Source organism: Pipistrellus kuhlii, unplaced genomic scaffold (genome assembly GCF_014108245.1).
Source record: "Pipistrellus kuhlii isolate mPipKuh1 unplaced genomic scaffold, mPipKuh1.p scaffold_m20_p_12, whole genome shotgun sequence".
Lineage (NCBI taxonomy): Eukaryota > Metazoa > Chordata > Mammalia > Chiroptera > Vespertilionidae > Pipistrellus > Pipistrellus kuhlii.
The window spans coordinates 51,776,533-51,794,651 of NW_023425427.1; the positions used below are offsets into that span (position 1 = coordinate 51,776,533).

The 18,119-nt window shown below is 35.1% G+C and overlaps 1 protein-coding gene across 4 annotated transcripts in view; it reads right to left on the reverse strand.

Annotated features, from left to right (window-relative positions):
• Nucleotides 1-5,250: 5,250 nt before the first annotated feature.
• Nucleotides 5,251-18,119, reverse strand: part of PLAA (phospholipase A2 activating protein) — a 33,250-nt gene continuing 20,381 nt past the window's right edge. For 2 of the 4 annotated variants that reach the window (XM_036434209.2, XM_045580282.1), the window contains exons 9-14: nucleotides 17,108-17,327; nucleotides 15,278-15,349; nucleotides 11,978-12,046; nucleotides 9,157-9,258; nucleotides 7,210-7,374; nucleotides 5,251-5,994 (exon numbers count right to left, since the gene is read on the reverse strand). In XM_036434209.2, the coding sequence (XP_036290102.1) occupies nucleotides 5,429-5,994; nucleotides 7,210-7,374; nucleotides 9,157-9,258; nucleotides 11,978-12,046; nucleotides 15,278-15,349; nucleotides 17,108-17,327 (1,194 nt within the window). In that variant the 3' untranslated portion in view covers nucleotides 5,251-5,428. The remainder of the gene's footprint in view (nucleotides 5,995-7,209; nucleotides 7,375-9,156; nucleotides 9,259-11,977; nucleotides 12,047-15,277; nucleotides 15,350-17,107; nucleotides 17,328-18,119) is intronic. The other 2 variants (XM_036434210.2, XM_045580281.1) reach the window with 2 other exon arrangements.

Below are 18,119 nucleotides of genomic sequence, written 5' to 3' on the forward strand. Positions count from 1 at the left end.
GCGCAAGTGAGTTTCCCTCATTGTTGAAGTTTGTTGGTTTTTTTTGTTTGTTTGTTTGTTTTTTGTTTTTTTTTTCTGTACAGAATGATGGAGCTTTACAGCAGCTCCCTGCCTTATTGATACTAGTTTTTAACCGTTGTCACTATACAGATGCACTGGTAAAGCTCTAGTTCTTGATTCTCCAATGTCATTGCTCTTCAATTCTTACTTATGGCACAATAGCATTATAACAAAGAGAATTTAGGGAAAACCTCATTATCATCATCACCTGGACTGTTTTTAAAAAGGTTTCCTGGGAAATTATACAGGATAGGGTCTTGTGCTTCGTTGTCTTTCCCGTTAACACTAATTCCTGGATATGATTCCTTTTCACTTTCTAAAGGCACTCTTGGCACTAATATTTCATTGTATTTTCTTTCAATTTAAGTGATATTCAAATGCTGGTGTTTGTTTTGTTGACATTTTGTCACACTTCAGAACAATGAAGCTATAAGCAGCTGAAGAAAAACAATTGCATTTACCTATGGCATTTTGTACCACCAAAAACAAATTGGTCAATATCTTTTTCTTGTTCTGCTTAATCCATTCCTTGGAATATGGAACTAACTTAAAATGTCACCCACATACTGAAACCTTTCTAAAAATTGGTGCTAATGTATGAAAATATTAATTTTTAACTTGCATTTTTTACTTGAAATGTTGAATACTTTCCAAAGGTTTGGAACACCATTTCCTCATCAAATCACCTGGTAATAAGTTTAACAATTTACTGTAATCAGATCAGTGTGTTGGTTACACTAATGATGTTGATTAGATGGGAGAGGAGCAAGAATAAAATATTGTTGGCAGACCACTGTTCCTATCTTTTTTATCTTTTGAATGTTCTTTGTACGCAGCACTTTTATTATTAATGAAGATGGTAGCCTTGTGCTATTTCTAAAAGGGTGCTTGATTGTAGAGGGCCGCCTGGGGAGGCACATGGGCATTTTTTAAAATTGTTGTCAACTGAGTCCGAGGCGAATGGCAGAACCTCATCTTGGATACACACTCCCCAAGATGGCCAAGAGTGTAATCAGCTTGGCTTGCATACATATCAGCCCAGGTGTTCGCTGGGGCAGGTCTAGATATGTAAATCAAGTCAAGAACTGGGAATGCTAGGGCCTACTTAAGAATGCAAATTAGCTACTTTGATCCTAAGTTTTGGGTTACTTCCTGGTATTTGGGGGATATAAAATAAATGTGCTCATGGGCTCAGAATCACTGCCTCTCCACCTGGCTCCCAGCTTTATAAATCTTATTTCTGCATCTTGCTCTCTTTATTTCTTAATCCTCATCTCCTCCACTCAGGAACCAGACTCGTTCCTTTTCTGTGCTGGACGAGAGAGAAACACCACCACACTTGATAAGCACTTATGTGGCATACATTTTGCTAGGCTTTTATGTAAATATTTTATTTTGTTCTATATTTTTAAATTCCAGTATACATATAATTAAATGGAGCTGAGGTTAGTCAACTTGCCTTTAACTTGTAAGCGAATCCTCTTTCACTATTTACATTGCGCCTCTCTGGTTGTTCTATTAAAGTTTTTTAAATAATGTAGAAATAGGCATTTCTTCCTTTGAAGACACAAGAATGAAAAAAATGTGGTTTGGAGGCTTGTTTCAAGCCACCTTTTAGTCTATGTATCAAGCTTACATGCCTATAGTTGAAATGGCTACAAAAAAATGTTGTTTTTCTCCATATTGATATCCAATGTTAGCAACATCATTTATCAAATATTATTCTCTTCTTCATTGTTTAATTACCGCTAACTTGGTATATATTTATCGGACCTGTTTCAGTTTCTTCACTTGTAAAAGTAAGATTACTAACAGTGCTTATCGCATAGGGATGAAGATAAACTTAGAATAAATTGCTTAATGTATGCAATTCAATTCACTGAAATTGTCTGGTCTTTATAATACTTAAATAGTTTTCTTTAAATCTAGTTGCAAAATATTGTGTAAACATTGTTATATCATGAGACTTGAAATTTGGTTAAAAATTATGATTGCCATGGGATATTTTACTTTTCTGATTTATGACAGTGAGTCCAGGTCCTCACAGTCATTTTTAAGTCACAGGATCTTCTCTCCTTTGGTCTAGGACCAAAATCAGCCTACTTATTCTGAGGAAGGGTGTTAGCTTTCTTCTTTATAAAGTCTCATTGCTCACTGTATTCTGAAGACTATTTTCCTCCAGAAGAGGCACCAAAGTGGTTTACTGTTGCCCTCAAAGTCAAGATCCTGCCTTTCTTAGTACACCCAGAAAAAAAGCACCCTAATTTTAAACATTAAACAAAACCTGGAAAAAAATTGGAAGAAAACAATGTCAAATAATAGGAAATGGGTATACCCATACATTTATTAAGGTGGAAGTAAGCATACTAATGTATGTCAAGTTTAAAAAACAGGTTATTTAACAATGTATATCATTCCTTTAAAAAAATAAAAATGTTTACATAACTATATTTATTATATATGGTATTAAGTATGGTTCTCTGGGTAGTATGATAACAGGAAATTTTTGTGTATGACTTATTTTTATAATGTATTTGTCTCATTAAATTAATATCTACTTTTATATTCAGAAAAAATACTGAGGAAATCGTAAGAAAATGTTGAACTGAAAAAAAATATTTAAAATATTACTAAACTGTCACTTAAACATTTATCTTTCAAGTGGATTTTTTTTTTCCTTTTGCTAAATTGTATTTTGACTTTTCAAAAAAACATGAAATACTGGTAGAGCCTGGCAGGTGTGGCTCAGTGGTTGAGCACTGACCTATGAACCAAGAGCTCATAAGATTCCTGGTAAAGGCACATACCTAGGTTGCAGGCTCGATCCCCAGTAGGGGGCATAGAGGAGGCAGCTTATCAATGATTCTTTCTCATCATTGTTATTTCTACCTCTCTCCCTTTCCCTTCCTGTCTGAAATCAATAAAAATATTTCTTTAAATATTGGTATAATAAAAAGTTTAAAAAATACACTAATAGGAAGCAAAGTGTTTACAATATTTCACCCCTTACATGTTGAAAAGTAAACAACATTCTTAACCAAGACTGTATCTCCAAAGGTGTTTCCCAAAAAACAAGACATCTTCCAAAAATAAGACCTAGCACATGGAAAGATAAGACATCCCCTGAAAATAAAACCTAGCACAACTTTGGGAGAAAAAATATAAGGCACTGTCTTATTTTCAGGGAAACATGGTAGTATTTCAATATATTGTTGGTAAAATGTTTGTAACATTCTAACAAGAATCAGTGTAATGTAATGGAACCAGGCTGACCTTGGCTAGACCCCTTAACTTTGCAACTGAACTTTGATTTGAATCTCTGAATTTCAAATCAGTAATAAAGCACAGGTTCACAATGAAACCAGCAAGTAGAGTCAAGTCTAGGTACACACCAGAAAGCTGCAACTTAATACTTGGCAAAATACATGTCTGCTCTATATTTACCCATTCATTTTTGACATTCCAAAGTTTTCCCTTGGATTAATCTAGGCCAGGGGTAGGGAATTCTTTTCTAGCCAAGGACCACTTGGATATTTATAACATAATTTGCTGGACATTCAAAATTATCAACTTACAAATTAGTCTGCTCTATTTGGTAAACGTTTAGTTAACTCATGACTAATGACCTTGGCAGGACCAAATGGTTTTGTGGGCCTTATAGAGCCCACAGGCTGGACCTTTCCCACCCCTGATCCAGACAATCAGAATCTTTTTCTCCCCTATTGGGGAACTGATCTTCTTTGGCATTAAGCCAGGAAATCCATGGTTTTATATAACATAAATATGAAGACCACAGTGTACTATTCTATGCAGTCCTCTTTATGAAAAGATCTTCCCTATTTTTTAAAATAGAAGTTACACTTATCTTCATTGAAGTTTTCTTAGACACCGTGGAAACCCTGTCCAGAGTATGCCAGATGTTCAAGGCCACTCTGAGCGTGGGAATCCTAATCAGGGTGTTGAAGGCTAATTTGCTATATGCAGGTGCAAAAGCAAGGACGCAGACACTGCACAGGTGTGCCCTTCTATAATGCCAAAGATTGATGCCACTGTTTGGCTAGAAGCCTCTTTGTCTAAGGTGGTATCAAGTGTGTTGCTGATCAGCCGGTATGAGGCTGCTTTTATATAGGGCTGCAGTATGTATAGCAGCCGCGTAGTATGGCTCCTGTGTTTGCTACTGTACTAGCAAAGACTGCTTGGTTGGACTGCTTTGTCAAATGTCTACTTGGACCGCAATAAAGCCTCTCTTGTGTACCCAAGACTTGTCATGTCTTCTGTCTTCTAATGCCCAGCGTATAAGGAGGTCCAGTCCCTCAAAGAGGGACTCAGACCCAACAGATATAATTGCATAATTAATAGAGCTCACTCTTTGTGTTAGTTGCTAGGATGTTCACAAATCTGTGACCCTCCCTCTAGGAAGAAGAGTATGGTATGCACTTTTCTCCTATCATGATTCATTCTATTATCTTTACTTCTGAAAATAGAGATAACATCAGGATTTATTTAGGCATTTTAGGAATTAAACATGAAAGTGGTTAGCACAGCACTTGGACCATGTTGGGGGCTCAAAAATACTAATTTCACAGAACAGACTCTGGACTTGCCAATAGCATCATTTGATGTATTCTTGCTTGTACAGTTCCCTAAAATTTAATGCATTCCAAATTCCCTTTGAAATAATGGAAATGACCAAAAACAAATTTAAAAACTGGAATAATGAAATTACCTCAAATAGTGAAGGGCAAAAGAAACATCATAAACCTTGAGCTAACTTGAGTTAGCTTGGTAATTTGCTTTTACGTGATCTAAAAATGAGCCATCAAAAAAATTCACTTTCTATTTATAAATGGCTTAAATTAATAAATTATTTTACATATTTTCAATATATGGAATCATTGACAACAAATTTTAAAATTTCTAGAGTAGTTATCCTCAAACAAGACCTTGTATCAGTGCTGTTGAAACAACCCAGCAATGAAAATGAGCAGAGCAGAAATTCAATAAAAGACAACCATCAACATTTACCAACCAAGATATATAAGTAATAAAAACAGATTTAAATAAAAGCTCATCTTCTGTGTGGCTAAAATACAGAAATTATGCCACTGTAATTATTAATTATAGCTCATTCCTAATTTGTTTTTAAGCTCTTGAAAACCTACCCACATTATACAGAAAATCTCACAGTTCATTAGTGCAAAAACTTTATTTCACCTTCATTCCCCCCTCCCACCCCTTATTACAAGATCTAAAATTTTATTTAATCCACAGCATTTTTCAAATGATCTGTTATCAGTCATGTAAAATGTGATGGGGAAAAAAAACAACAACACTAATCATTTTAAAATTTCAGTCCCCTTCCCCATTGTTACAGCAAATTTAGGATAAGTTTACAGCATTCACTTACTTTAGCTGGTTCTGATACTGAGGCATACTTTCTTATTTGAGAATCAACGCCTAAAGACTTGGCTAACTGTATAGCATTTGCATCATCACTGATCAATGTCCCAAGAGCTACAAGAAGTCTAAAAATGGCTTCTAGGTCTTGTACAACTTCGAAGATTGTGCTAATTACTGACAAGCATTGAGCTTTTCCTTCAATGTTATGGTCTTTATGAAAACAAACAGAATAGTTCAAGGTCAAGGTAGCCAAAGCAATGTGAATGTTCTTATTGCTCCCTGATTTCAGTTCTACTGCATGGGATATCAGTGCTTCCCTCTGGGACATCATGAGCTTTTGTCCTGCCTGGCCAACAAAACAATTGCAAAAAGTCCTCAGAGCAAGCAGCTGGTTTGCTGGTTTTCCTTTAGGGTTCAGAAGACTGGTAAGATGACAGCTGAATTGAGCCCCTTCCTTTTCATTGCAGAAGTTCTCGTTCACACTGGGATGTTTAATTGACAACCGAAGAATGTCAAGGGCAGGAAAGACGATATCTATTAAGAAGAAAACTTAATGAATATTTATGAAAATCGAGAAAATTCCTGTGACTGTTACTCAATTTTTAAGGATTTTATTTCCTGTTACAAAATTAACACATGCTCATTTCAGAAAATTTTTAAAAATCATGTGCCTGCTTTAAAATACATATATTTCTAAAACTATGTTAACTGAATTTTTACACTTGTAAGGACTGAACTTACTGCTACAAGATCATATATGCTTTTTAAAAAATGCAACTCTGTTGGGTTATCAAACAGCTGACACACAGTGAATTTTCAAATCCTTGTGGAATGAATGGGTTTGGGACCTCTCTTAAAAATCCCATAAGACCAGAGTTGAAGTGAGAATGTTCTTTATAGAATTCTAATGGACAAATGCTAATATAGGGTACTTTTAGGTTGGTGGAGAACTTTATATTCAAGGGACTGGGTAGGCACCGTCTGAACAAATGCACTAAAAAAAAAAAAAATCTTAAGCATCACTAAACCTTAAGAAACTATTAGAAATTAAGTGCCTTGTGATATAAAGGTAGTTTGCAGTATCATTTAGAAAGGGTATTCACCTTTTAAAAAAACCACTGAATCAGAATCTAATTATGTATAGCAGGACTACAGAGATAGAGCAACTCATTAAGTGATCAGCCAAATCCACAATACGGGACATTTTGTAGGACAAATGCTTTAATAAATCAATAGCGCACACACACACACACACACACACACACACACACACACACAAAATAGTAGGGGAGAGGACATTTTTAAAATTAAAAGTTAAATGGTAACAAATGGTGGTGAGCACTGTATAGTGTATGCAGATATCAAGTTGTAATGTTGTACACCTGAACCAATGTTACCTTAATAAATATAAAATTTTAAAAACAAAAATTAAGTAAATTTACTCAAAAAGAAATAATCCTTATATCAAATGTTTGTAGCCTAGAGTTGACAGGTCACAAAGTGTTTCTTGCATGGCTTGCAGGGGATCCACAAAGACTCTGAGATGGAATACAAAATGACACATGGATGGGGTCATTACATCACCTTCAGGGCCTAATAGCACAGCAAGTAAAGCAAGACAATGAATTGCAGTGGTGTAATGAATCCTTTTTGTGAAATTTTTTTATAACAAAACACCAAAAAATATTGCTAGAAATGAAAATACAAACTTCCTGCTTTCTAGTTACATTTTAAAGAATGTTTCTGTACCTTCAGGCCAGTTAATAGCTTTCCACAAAACCTGAAGTTGTTGGGCTGTGGGTTTTTCGAAAGAACTATTACATGTTATAGACAGTATCTTCTCGAGAAGTACCAGGTCATTCTCAGTTAACTTCTTCTCTTCTGGTGCAGTTCCATTAAGTTCCTTCAGTTTACCTAAGACCAAAAACCAAACCTTCAAAACTCTGTAACTCTAACCACCCATATAAAATACATAAATGCCAAGTTTTTCAATAAGTACATTACCATACATGATGAGGAAGTAAGACTTTTCAAGGCAGTTATCAAAGACCATAACATAAGGATAAGGCTTGAGTCTTTTTTTAAGCTGAAAGGTTACTGTGATCTTTATTTTACCTACTATTTTCTAAGATCTTTCTAAGCTTTCTGCTTTGAATAAGTTTGAAAGTATAACATATTTGTAATTATTTTGAATGGATTTCAAAGCAGCATCATGTCATAGATAGTGACATATAAGTCAATCCTCTATTTTCTCAATGAGAAAATTTACAACTTTTAGCCAACTTATATCATTTCTACTAGTCAATAAAATAACCAAAAACTTTAATGTCTACTTATAATAATTTATTGACTAGTTCCATTTGCACCGTTGATATCACATTTTAAACAATTAATGAAAATAATTAACTTTTCCCACCATATTCATTATTTCATGAAACAATTAGTTTTAAACTCTTTACATGCATCTTCAATACCGTATCCTGTTGTCACTAGTGCCACTTTGAGTCATCTAACACTGTTTCCTCAAAAAATCTTTATCTCAGCCGAAATCGGTTTGGCTCAGTGGATAGAGCATTGGTCTGCGGACTGAAAAGTCCCAGGTTCGACTCCTCCGGTCAAGGGCATGTAACTTGGTTTTGGGCACATCCCCAGTAGGGGGCGCGTAGGAGGCACTGATGGATGTTTCTCTCTTATCAATGTTTCTAGCTCTCTATCCCTCTCCCTTACTCTCTGTAAAAAAAATCAATAAAATATATATTTTTAAAAAATATTTATCTCAAAACATAAACAAACTTCAATTCCCATCACAAAAGTTTTAAGAATATAAATTGTCCAGATTTACAAATTTTTATCAATCAGAACTGGAAACTCAGACCTGTTTCACTATTTTTGGCATTGAAAAATTTAACACTATCAGAATATAGAAAACAAAGTTTATTTAAGAAATGCAAAAAGAGACCTCTTGTATGTATTGTATATGAGTTGAAAAATATCCAGTTTTCTATAGGTGTACATATACTTATTTTTCTAAATAAAGCAATTAAGAAAATACTTATGAGTGCTTTTACAAAAGTATATTTTATAAAGATAGATCATTCTGACCAAAACAATAAAACCCATCTTATATTCAAGTATTTTGTTACTTCAAATAATTCTCTATTAGTCTTTGGCAAATAAAACTGGTAGTATTCTAGGTTCACCTCCCATCTCTGCCATCAAAAAAAAAAAGAAAAAGAAAAAGAAAACTCATTCTGTTTGGAGAAAAACAAATTAGCAGAAAAAGCAATCAAAGTCAACTGAGAAGTTTCATTTTTAATGGTAAGTTTAAACAGCCTTATTTCTCGAAGGACTATTAATTTTTTTAAAGCCAAAATTTTTCTTTATTAAGTTCTTGACTCATTCTTTTTTTAACATTAAGATCTTAGGGGATGGGATTGACTCTTTTCCCCTTTAGTTTTCTTCTCTTTAAAGTCATCATAAAACATTTACCTTATTTTTGCATAAGGCGTCTTACAAAATATTAAGGGTCCATGATCAGATTGTGCACTTGAAGTCCACAGTTGTGTGATACCACAACAGAAGTCTCTATCATGGAAGCACCAGTTCCCAGCTCACGTTAGGAGGAGAAATGGCGTTGAGAGCATGGAAAACAGTCTGTGGATATATGAGAAAACTATTCAATTAAAATATACTTACCCAATATTTGTGTAGGGTTTGCTTGGTCAAACGTGACAGCCTCTTTTTTAGGGAAATAAATATTCACCGTTTGAGATGCAGCTGATTGGTAGGCACTACTCCCTATAACAGAACAGAAAATGTTGAAAATCACAAGAACTGGTCAAAAATGACACCTTTGTAATTGTATGACTTTGCTACTACAATTTAGATATGTAACTACTCAGTGCATGTAGAATAACCTCAGGAAAAAAAAGAAAAATCATTTCTAAGATTTTATATACTGTTTATACGTGATATAATACTTTTTGGTTTTGGAATGGAAACTTAAAAATATAAAACAAAGGTTTTCTATTTCATATTTTCTAATATTTTTAAATAAATTTTTAAGAACAAAGAATAAAAAATAACTATGAAATTCTCCATTTCTTCTAAGGTATACTGATCTCTTTCTTCTCATGTCTTTTATTGTTTATTCCAAATGATGTAGTAGGCACTGTCATTTTCTACATCATTTTAACAAATCACCCCAAGTTTTCAGTTCTTGAAAGTCAAAGGTTTTAGTCTTTTATGTGATGTTAATTTTAAGTTTGTATATATTACAGTAACTGATGGTAAACAACAACAAAAAAATGACAGGGTGAAAATTTATACACAGTGAATAAAATTACTTCAACTAAAGCATAATTTATTTCTAAGACATCTTACTAACATCTCAAATCTTAATTTATACATTTTTGTTCCAATGTAAAATTAAGGTATTTTTTAAAAAAATGAATAAAACATTTTAATCTAAGTATGTTAGAAATACAAGGGGGAAGGTAGTTATTACCCAAACAAGTATGATACAAAGTTCTCTAAAGGAAAAATATAGGTTGCAATGAAATAGACTAGGTCAGTGGTCAGCAAACTGCGACTCGCGAGAAACATGCGGCTCTTTGGCCCCTTGAGTTTTTAGCAAAGGCTAGCTTAGGAGTACCCTAATTAAGTTAATAACAATGTACCTACCTATATAGTTTAAGTTTAAAAAATTTGGCTCTCAAAAGAAATTTCAATTGCTGTACTGTTGATATTTAGCTCTGTTGACTAATGAGTTTGCTGACCACAGGACTAGATGATCTATATGACTGTCCAGAAAAGTTTCCCTGAATTCATTTAGTAAATATTAAAATGCAAAATTAAATTTAAAAGAATAAAAAGAAAAACAATAATCTGTGGTCTAAGAAACAAAGTTCCAGTATTCCAAAAGAAACAGAGTGAACAAAGCTCTTGAGGTAGAACACAGCATGGCATGGCTAAAGAACTAACGCAGGCCAAAATGGAAAGAGGCAGAGAGGAAGCGGACACACGGCTGAGGAAATACTCAATGGGGAGCCATGAAACGGTTTTAATCAAGGAAAGGGCATAAACAAGTTAGACTATGAAGAGATCATCAGCTGCAGTGTGAATTCTAGAGAGACCGCTTTGGAGGCCATTATTTCATTAGGGTAGCTGGGAGATGACGGTAGCATGGATTAAGGTAAAGTTCCAGTATATGCACCAAACTGTTAAAGACTTCTGGAAATGGGATGAAGCACTGTTAACTTGAGACTCTTCTGTAAATACAACAGGTACAGCTAACAATTACTAAATACTTATTCTGTATCAAGTGATTTGCACATACTTTGTAATTTTAAGCTTGTAACTGTAACAGATAAGATTATCTCAAGTTTATAAATGAGAAATGCAGAAACAGGATGACTTTCTAAATGTCAAACAGAATAAAAAATAATGGAACTGAGGTTTGAATCTTAACATTCCTCACTCCAGATTCCTTAATCTTAATTACAGTGATCAATACTGCCAGCCAAAGGTACTTTCACAATGAAAATAATAGCTTACAAAATCACACACCAAGTTAGTTCTTAAGTAGAGTTTATGGATATTTATTTTATTATGCTCAGTAACATTCACACATTTTCATAAAATAAAGTAGGAGAAAATATATGCCAAGGTATGTTAAACTTGCAAGAGATAAACCATAAACTTAGTTCTGCATTTTACTGACTAGATACTAAGAATAAAAAATAAAATTAGTTGTTCAGGAGAAGGTGGACTATATATACAATAATTCTAGCCTAAATTATAAAAACAAATTATTTTCAGAGCCCTCTTATGTGAACAATGTGTAATGTAGTAAATAACATTTTAACACATTAAGAATGAACAAAGGAGAGACTGGAATAAACTGGGATTTGGCAAGGGTACTGAGAAAAGCAGCCACAGTAGAATAGAAGTGTATTAGAATCACATTGGAAGATTATGAAACTGCCCTTGCCAAGGACACACGCAGAGCAATATTAGACCAAGTGAGCATCTCTAGGAATGAGGCTGAAGTACTTTTTCTAAGGCTCCCAGTTGATTCCAATGCAGTAATGACAATTCTGAAAGCCAAGCCAGGAAGTTTGGTCTTGATTTACTATATAGAAAGTTCTCCAGCCAAAAAAAAAAACAAAAACAAAACAAAAATGCCAATTTTCTTTCTTTCTTTCTTAAAATATATTTTTTTATTGATTTTTGTACAGAGAGGAAGGGAGAGAGATAGAGAGCTAGAAACATTGATGAGAGAGAGTCATCGATCAGCTGCCTCTTGCACACCCCCTACTGGGGATATGCCCGCAACCAAGGTACATGCCCTTGACCGGAATCGAACCTGAGATCCCTCAGTCCCCAAGCTGACGCTCTATCCATTAAGCCAAACCAGTTTCGGCCAAAAACGCCAATTTTCTTAATCTTTTATTAAATAAGAGTATCAATAAACTTTAAAAATCTAAAAGAAAAAAAGGAAATGAAAAGTGTATACCTGTAAATGGATCAACTCCAGATATAGTAGCTCCCATACTTGCAGACCCTGGCACATAACGGCCTGAACCTAAAATGCAATAATACACCGAGTAAGCAAAAGTAACTGCAAATTATAAAGTTCAAACTGGCCCCTCGCCTTATATGCAATAACTTATTTTCACTTTTAGTCATACTTTGAAATGATGTTTACATATAATAAATGGGCTGTAAGTTTAATACAGAAAAATATTTAGAACAGTGACTGGCATGTAGTTAGTTAGTGATCAATAAATGTTAACCAGGAAAGTAATCCTCAAGTTATAAAAGAAACAGTAGAGGTCTTTTACATTACTAGAGGCCCAGTGTATGAACTTGTGCACCAGTGGGGTTCCTCAGCCTGACCTGTGGGATCAGGCTGAAACCAGCTCTCTGACATTCCCCCAGGGGTACTGGATTGTGAGAGGGTGAAGGCCAGGTCCAGGAACCTCACTGGTGCGCAGAGCCAGAGAGGGACGCAGGAGGTTGGCCAGCCGGGGAGGACCACAGGAGGGCTCCAGGGCATGTCCGGCCCAACTCCCTCAGTCTTGATCGTCTGACCCCAGCAGCAAGCTAACCTATTCATCCGAGTGTCTGGCCCCTGTATCTGCCCCCTCATGGTCAGTGCATGTCATAGTGACTGGTCGACCAGTTGACTGTCTGCCCCCTGGTGGTAAGTGCAGTTCATAACAAGTGGTTGAGTGACCTTAGCATATCATTAGCTTATTACCTTTGATTGATTGGACAAACAACAGGTCGACCAGACATCTAGGATATTAGGCTTTTATTGTATAGGATAATTATAGAAATTAAATGAATTACAAAAGCATTAGTGAATTGGAGAAATTGAAAGGTTCCAATAATGAAATGTTAAAAACTATTCTAGTGGCACATACAAGCAGAAAAGAAACTAGATAAGAGTTATGAATGCTATGACAATAGCCCAGTCTCATATTTTAGATTATACTTGTGGCTATCTCTTTGAACATGGAAAGAAAGAAATATGAAAAGCAAGTATAGAGAGAATCAGCAGAATTTGGAGTTCAGAATCCTAGACCAGACTTTATGAAAAGAAGAAAGATTGGTATTGTTTTAGCCTCTGAATTAATACCTAGGATTGGTATAACCAGTGTAACAGATTCAGAAAAAGCAAGCAAAACTAAAATACAAAATAAATTATAAAAATTTTATAGAATTAAAATAAAGAACACAAAATAACAGGAATTGAGGTTTTACTATATGCCAACTAACATGTTAAGTATCTTATATACATACTCATTTAAATATTAGATACCACTACTACTTGTAATGCTTTGTTATAGGAAGGCTGAATAACTTGCCAAGGCATTCTGAGGCGAGTGTAAGCACACACTTTCCTAAATATGGTTCTTTGACATTTAGAGATAGTCACCTGCTCAACATGCAGATTCCCAGGGCTTCACTTTAGAAACCTATAGTGAGCTTTCACAACAACAACAAACCACACCCAAGACCATTTAATTTAATCAGAATCCATGGAAGAGGGATCAGGGCATGCGTATTTCTAACCTCCTCACTAATATAGTGTGACAAAATATATGGCTAAGACCTTGTCATAAGTAATTTAAACAAGCATCCCAGATGATTCTAATTAATATTAGAAGTTTGGCAACCACATAAATAAGGAAAAGAAAAAAAGACTGAAGATGGACCTTAAGTTGTAAGCCAGATGGGCAAGCCTTTTGGCCTCAGTGCTTTTGGTAAAATTGGGGGAACATCATCAACAATAATAATAGCTACATATATTGAGGGCTTAAATATATTTTTCTATTTTTCCATCTAGAATACTTTATATATATTTTATTATATGATTTAATTTTCATAATCTCAATTTGGAAGGTGCTGTTATGTATTTTTTAATAGTTCAGCAATCCTAATAATTCCATAATTCTCTTGGGACATTTATTGAATATGCCATCTTGCATATCTCCATAATCTCTGCATCTTCTGGGGTATTGACATTGTGCAACAGTGAGACATGCTCCAGTTATGATGGACTTCTCTTGATTTTGTTGGTATTGTTTGAAGCTTGTTACGTTCTTTGTTCCAGAAAATATCTGCCAATGAGATCTGGGAACTCTGCTCTAAGTTTCAGTGCATTTCTAGGCCTGAATATGCCGACAGAGAAAGTCACCACCTTATCTACTCTTCAGATCCTTAGTACCTTTTCAAATTGCATCATGTCATCAAAGACTTCCTTAACAGTCATTGTGCTATCACAACATTTAGCTTAGCAGTTGGTTATTGTAATATACTACTTTATCAATGTACAGGGTGCAGCTATTTGCATCTGGTCCACCAGTTCATTCACAGGAGAAAGCTCACTCAAGAGCAATTCACAACTTCATGACACTGAGACAAGGTTGTGTGTTGATCCAATCTATGATTTAGATGGGACTGTATGTTGGCAAGACCAATAGATACCATAAACACTATAAATCTCTTCCCACGCTTGATATTTTGTCCAGGAACTTTGATGAAGATCCAACAACAGCATCATAAAACATATCAAAAACTATTCTGAAAACAGAGACTTCTTCAGCTGTCTTAAAGTCCAAGTCTGGCCATTTTTTCCAGTAATGGTGATGCTGAGGCATGCGTACCTTGGTCAATAGTCACTTTGAAGACACACACCACTTTTAGGGCTTCATGAAGGCAATTAATAATTTAGGTTAGGAAGACTAATCCTGGGTAGCTGGTGAACTGTCTCCTTCCACACTAAGGCAAATACGCTTGGGCAGACTTCTTGACTGCATTGCTCCATCCAATTCAGGGACTCACATGGCTCCTTCTCTGCTCATGCTCGGTAGCATCTTGCCAGTGATAGCACTTATCCTGTGTCTTGGTTGGTGGGCTCCCCTATTATCTAATTTCACAGATAAAAAAAATAGGCTCAGACAAGGTAAGTAACTTGCCAGTTCCTCATAGCAAGTAAGTGGTAGAGCCAAATTTTGAACCAAGGTCTGTCTGGCTCTAAAACCTATGCTCTTAATCACTTTCCTGGCAGGAAGGACCACTGGAGAAAATGATTATAATAATATGCTACTAAAAAATCATGAGGGAAGTCACAAAAGTACTCCAGGAATGAGCAAAACTTACAAGTTAAAGAAATGGAGAGCCATCAAATTGGACATTCAGATAATGAAGTGTCTGTATGAAGATATTGAATAATATCTCCAAAGTGTAAAGCCCTATCATATAAAATGCATTTAGAGGAGGTACATTAAGCAAAGCTGCATCTCACCTGTAAAAGGATCTGCTGCAGACAGTGTGCTAGAAGAGCCTGATGAAGATCCTGGAACGTACCGGCCACCACCTGTGTATGCAAACAAAGGGAGGATGAGAAGACTAAGCTTGGAGGAAAACAGAACAAGACTGCTACCTGGGAGAATAACAAGTAATAGTCAAAAGTGTTAACAGTTGAAAAGACTAACAAGAAACTAAAATTTCAGTGATTCTCTGAGCTTTGTTTTCTTAACTTTAATACTTTATTTTATCTTAGCCCTTACATTTGAATATTGAAATGACCAGGAATTCAAATAAAAAAAGAAAATTGCAGGTAGTCTCTGACCTAAGTAATATATACATACAATCAGTTTCCTGTTCCTATACAAATTCACTAGAATTCCTGCTGTTGCTTTTGCTTTCAGAACCACAGGCATCAAATGTTAATCTTTTAGAAAACCCCTGGATTCATTAATTCATGTGTCAAACAGTGCATTCAGTGTAGGGATCCAGCAGAGAACATGATTGCTCGTATCCATTGAAGCTTACAGCCTACTGGAGAAGAGAATTACAAAGGGGATGAGTGCTAGAAAGAAATCAGACTCCCATTTATACCTTTACAAATGCACAGTGTGTGTGCATTTACGTTTTATTAGAACCTCTAGGGAAATAATCAGAGGTGTCTACAAAAAGATATATGTAAAGATGCTTATAAAGTTAAACTTCAGAAAAGCAAAAAAGCCAAATAGTGTCAGATTTCCAGACAGAATATCTGTCCTCAATCCCACAAACAGCTTACACAATACTGCAATCATGTGTTCCCTCTTTTGCACTGTAGTCTGAAATTCCACCAACAGCAATGTCCAGGTAATACCTCTCACCGCTTTTTTGTACAGTGCAGCTTTTGGGAAGGCTGCGTCATTGAGAGTTCAGTAGTGAGTCAGACTGATCATCCTGCTCAAGGCAACATGCAGATGAAATTAGCTTTCTGATGTGAACTGATAATGGAATTTTAAAAAGAGGAGAAAATTTGGGGACAGGGAGTGTCTATCAGGGAAGAAGAAAAAAAGACAGACCTACATAAGGACTTGAGACAGGAAGAAGACATGGGACTCTTCCTTATAAAACAAGAACAGTAGCAGCATATAAAAAATGGAGTCAAACAAACCACAGCAAAACATTAATAATTCAGTACAAATTTCAAAATTTTATTTAGAGCCTGTTCTCTACCTAACAAAAGAAGAAGCATTTTATTGTATTTCACCCTGTACCGTGGCTTTGGTTCCTGGGACCCAGAATTCAGGCTAATACTACCAGCATTATAATTTATGGTCTGGCATGAGAACCCAATCCTACTTGCAAAATTTTAGATACAATGCTATGTTACAAACAACTCACTTAAAATTAACATGTAGAATATAAGTCACATATAATATCTAAATACCCACAGTCCAATCTTAAATGTGATGCATAACTAACCAATTTAGCCTCATGTGAAAACTGGTAAATTTCATCACACAAATTATATATTTTTAAAAGTTAATTATATAAAGGAACATAGAAGTTTCTTTTTATGTCAAATGACTAAATTAAAGTTTCTTAAAATTATTTAGTTTACAGTGTGGCTATATTTTTGTAACAGGACAATTTTATAATCATTTTTGTAAGTAGAAAATTACTATAAAATTTGAGGCTTGCAAATATGAATGTGAAGTAAAAACCTACTGCAGGATCTTGGTTTTTATTTAAAAAGCTAATCATAATGGGCATTTAAACACATCAGAAAAAGAAAATTAACTAACACTGATGAAAAGCAGCACTTTAAGACTTAATACAAACTCTAACTTACCTGTAAATGGATCTGACAAACTGGTATTCCCAAGTCCCAACGTTTGACCTTTTGTGTTATCAATAATAAACTTTGCCACTTGATCCAAAAACATAGGATTCAAATCATTCTTCTGCAAGAAGTTGTATGCAGTTAACCAGGGATCATCACTGATGTTATATGGCAATTTATAGGATGGTCCACCTTCATTGACATCAATTGAGAAAACATAATCAAATTCCTTTAATAGGAATATAAAAAGGAGATGATTACTAACTTGTATGTTCATATGTATTAATGACATATATTAAAAGATTTCATGCATTCTTTACTTTAATAATTATATTACTTAAACTTTCGCCAAAGTGCATTGTTAAAATTTCCACTTGGCATATCATAACAGCAACTACTTGAGTGTGCTGCAACATTAGCATTTCACTGGGGATGGAGGAGGGGAAAAAGATTATGATGACATTAATTCTGAGGCCAAAGGGGTTTCTAATTGGCTGATCTCAAGGCCCAAAGTATTAGCTGTTACCATGCTCACCAAAACATTCTGGCATTGCAAGTATTGCCTTGAGAGTCCCTTCTGCCTTTACAAGTTAAATATAGGCATGCAGCCCTAACCGGTTTGGCTCAGTGGATAGAATGTTGGCCTTCGGACTCAAGGGTCCCAAGTTCAATTCCAGTCAAGGGCATGTACCTTGGTTATGGGCACATCCCCAGGAGGGGGTGTGTAGGAGGCAGCTGACCGATGTTTCTCATCATTTCTCTCTCATTGATGTTACTAACTCTCCCTCCTTCTTTGTAATAAATCAATAAAATATATTTAAAACAAAATATATATATAGGCATGCAGCATTATTTTAGATAAAAGGAGGCACAGAAGCTCCTAATCCAAAATGGTTGGGGACAGCTTATATACAGTTACTTCTGAAAGATAAATAATGCTGAATCTGTCTGTGAAATGCAGCCCAACCTACATGGAAAGAGATTCTTAAAAAATCCAATTCAAGAGAGGGAAAAGAGAATT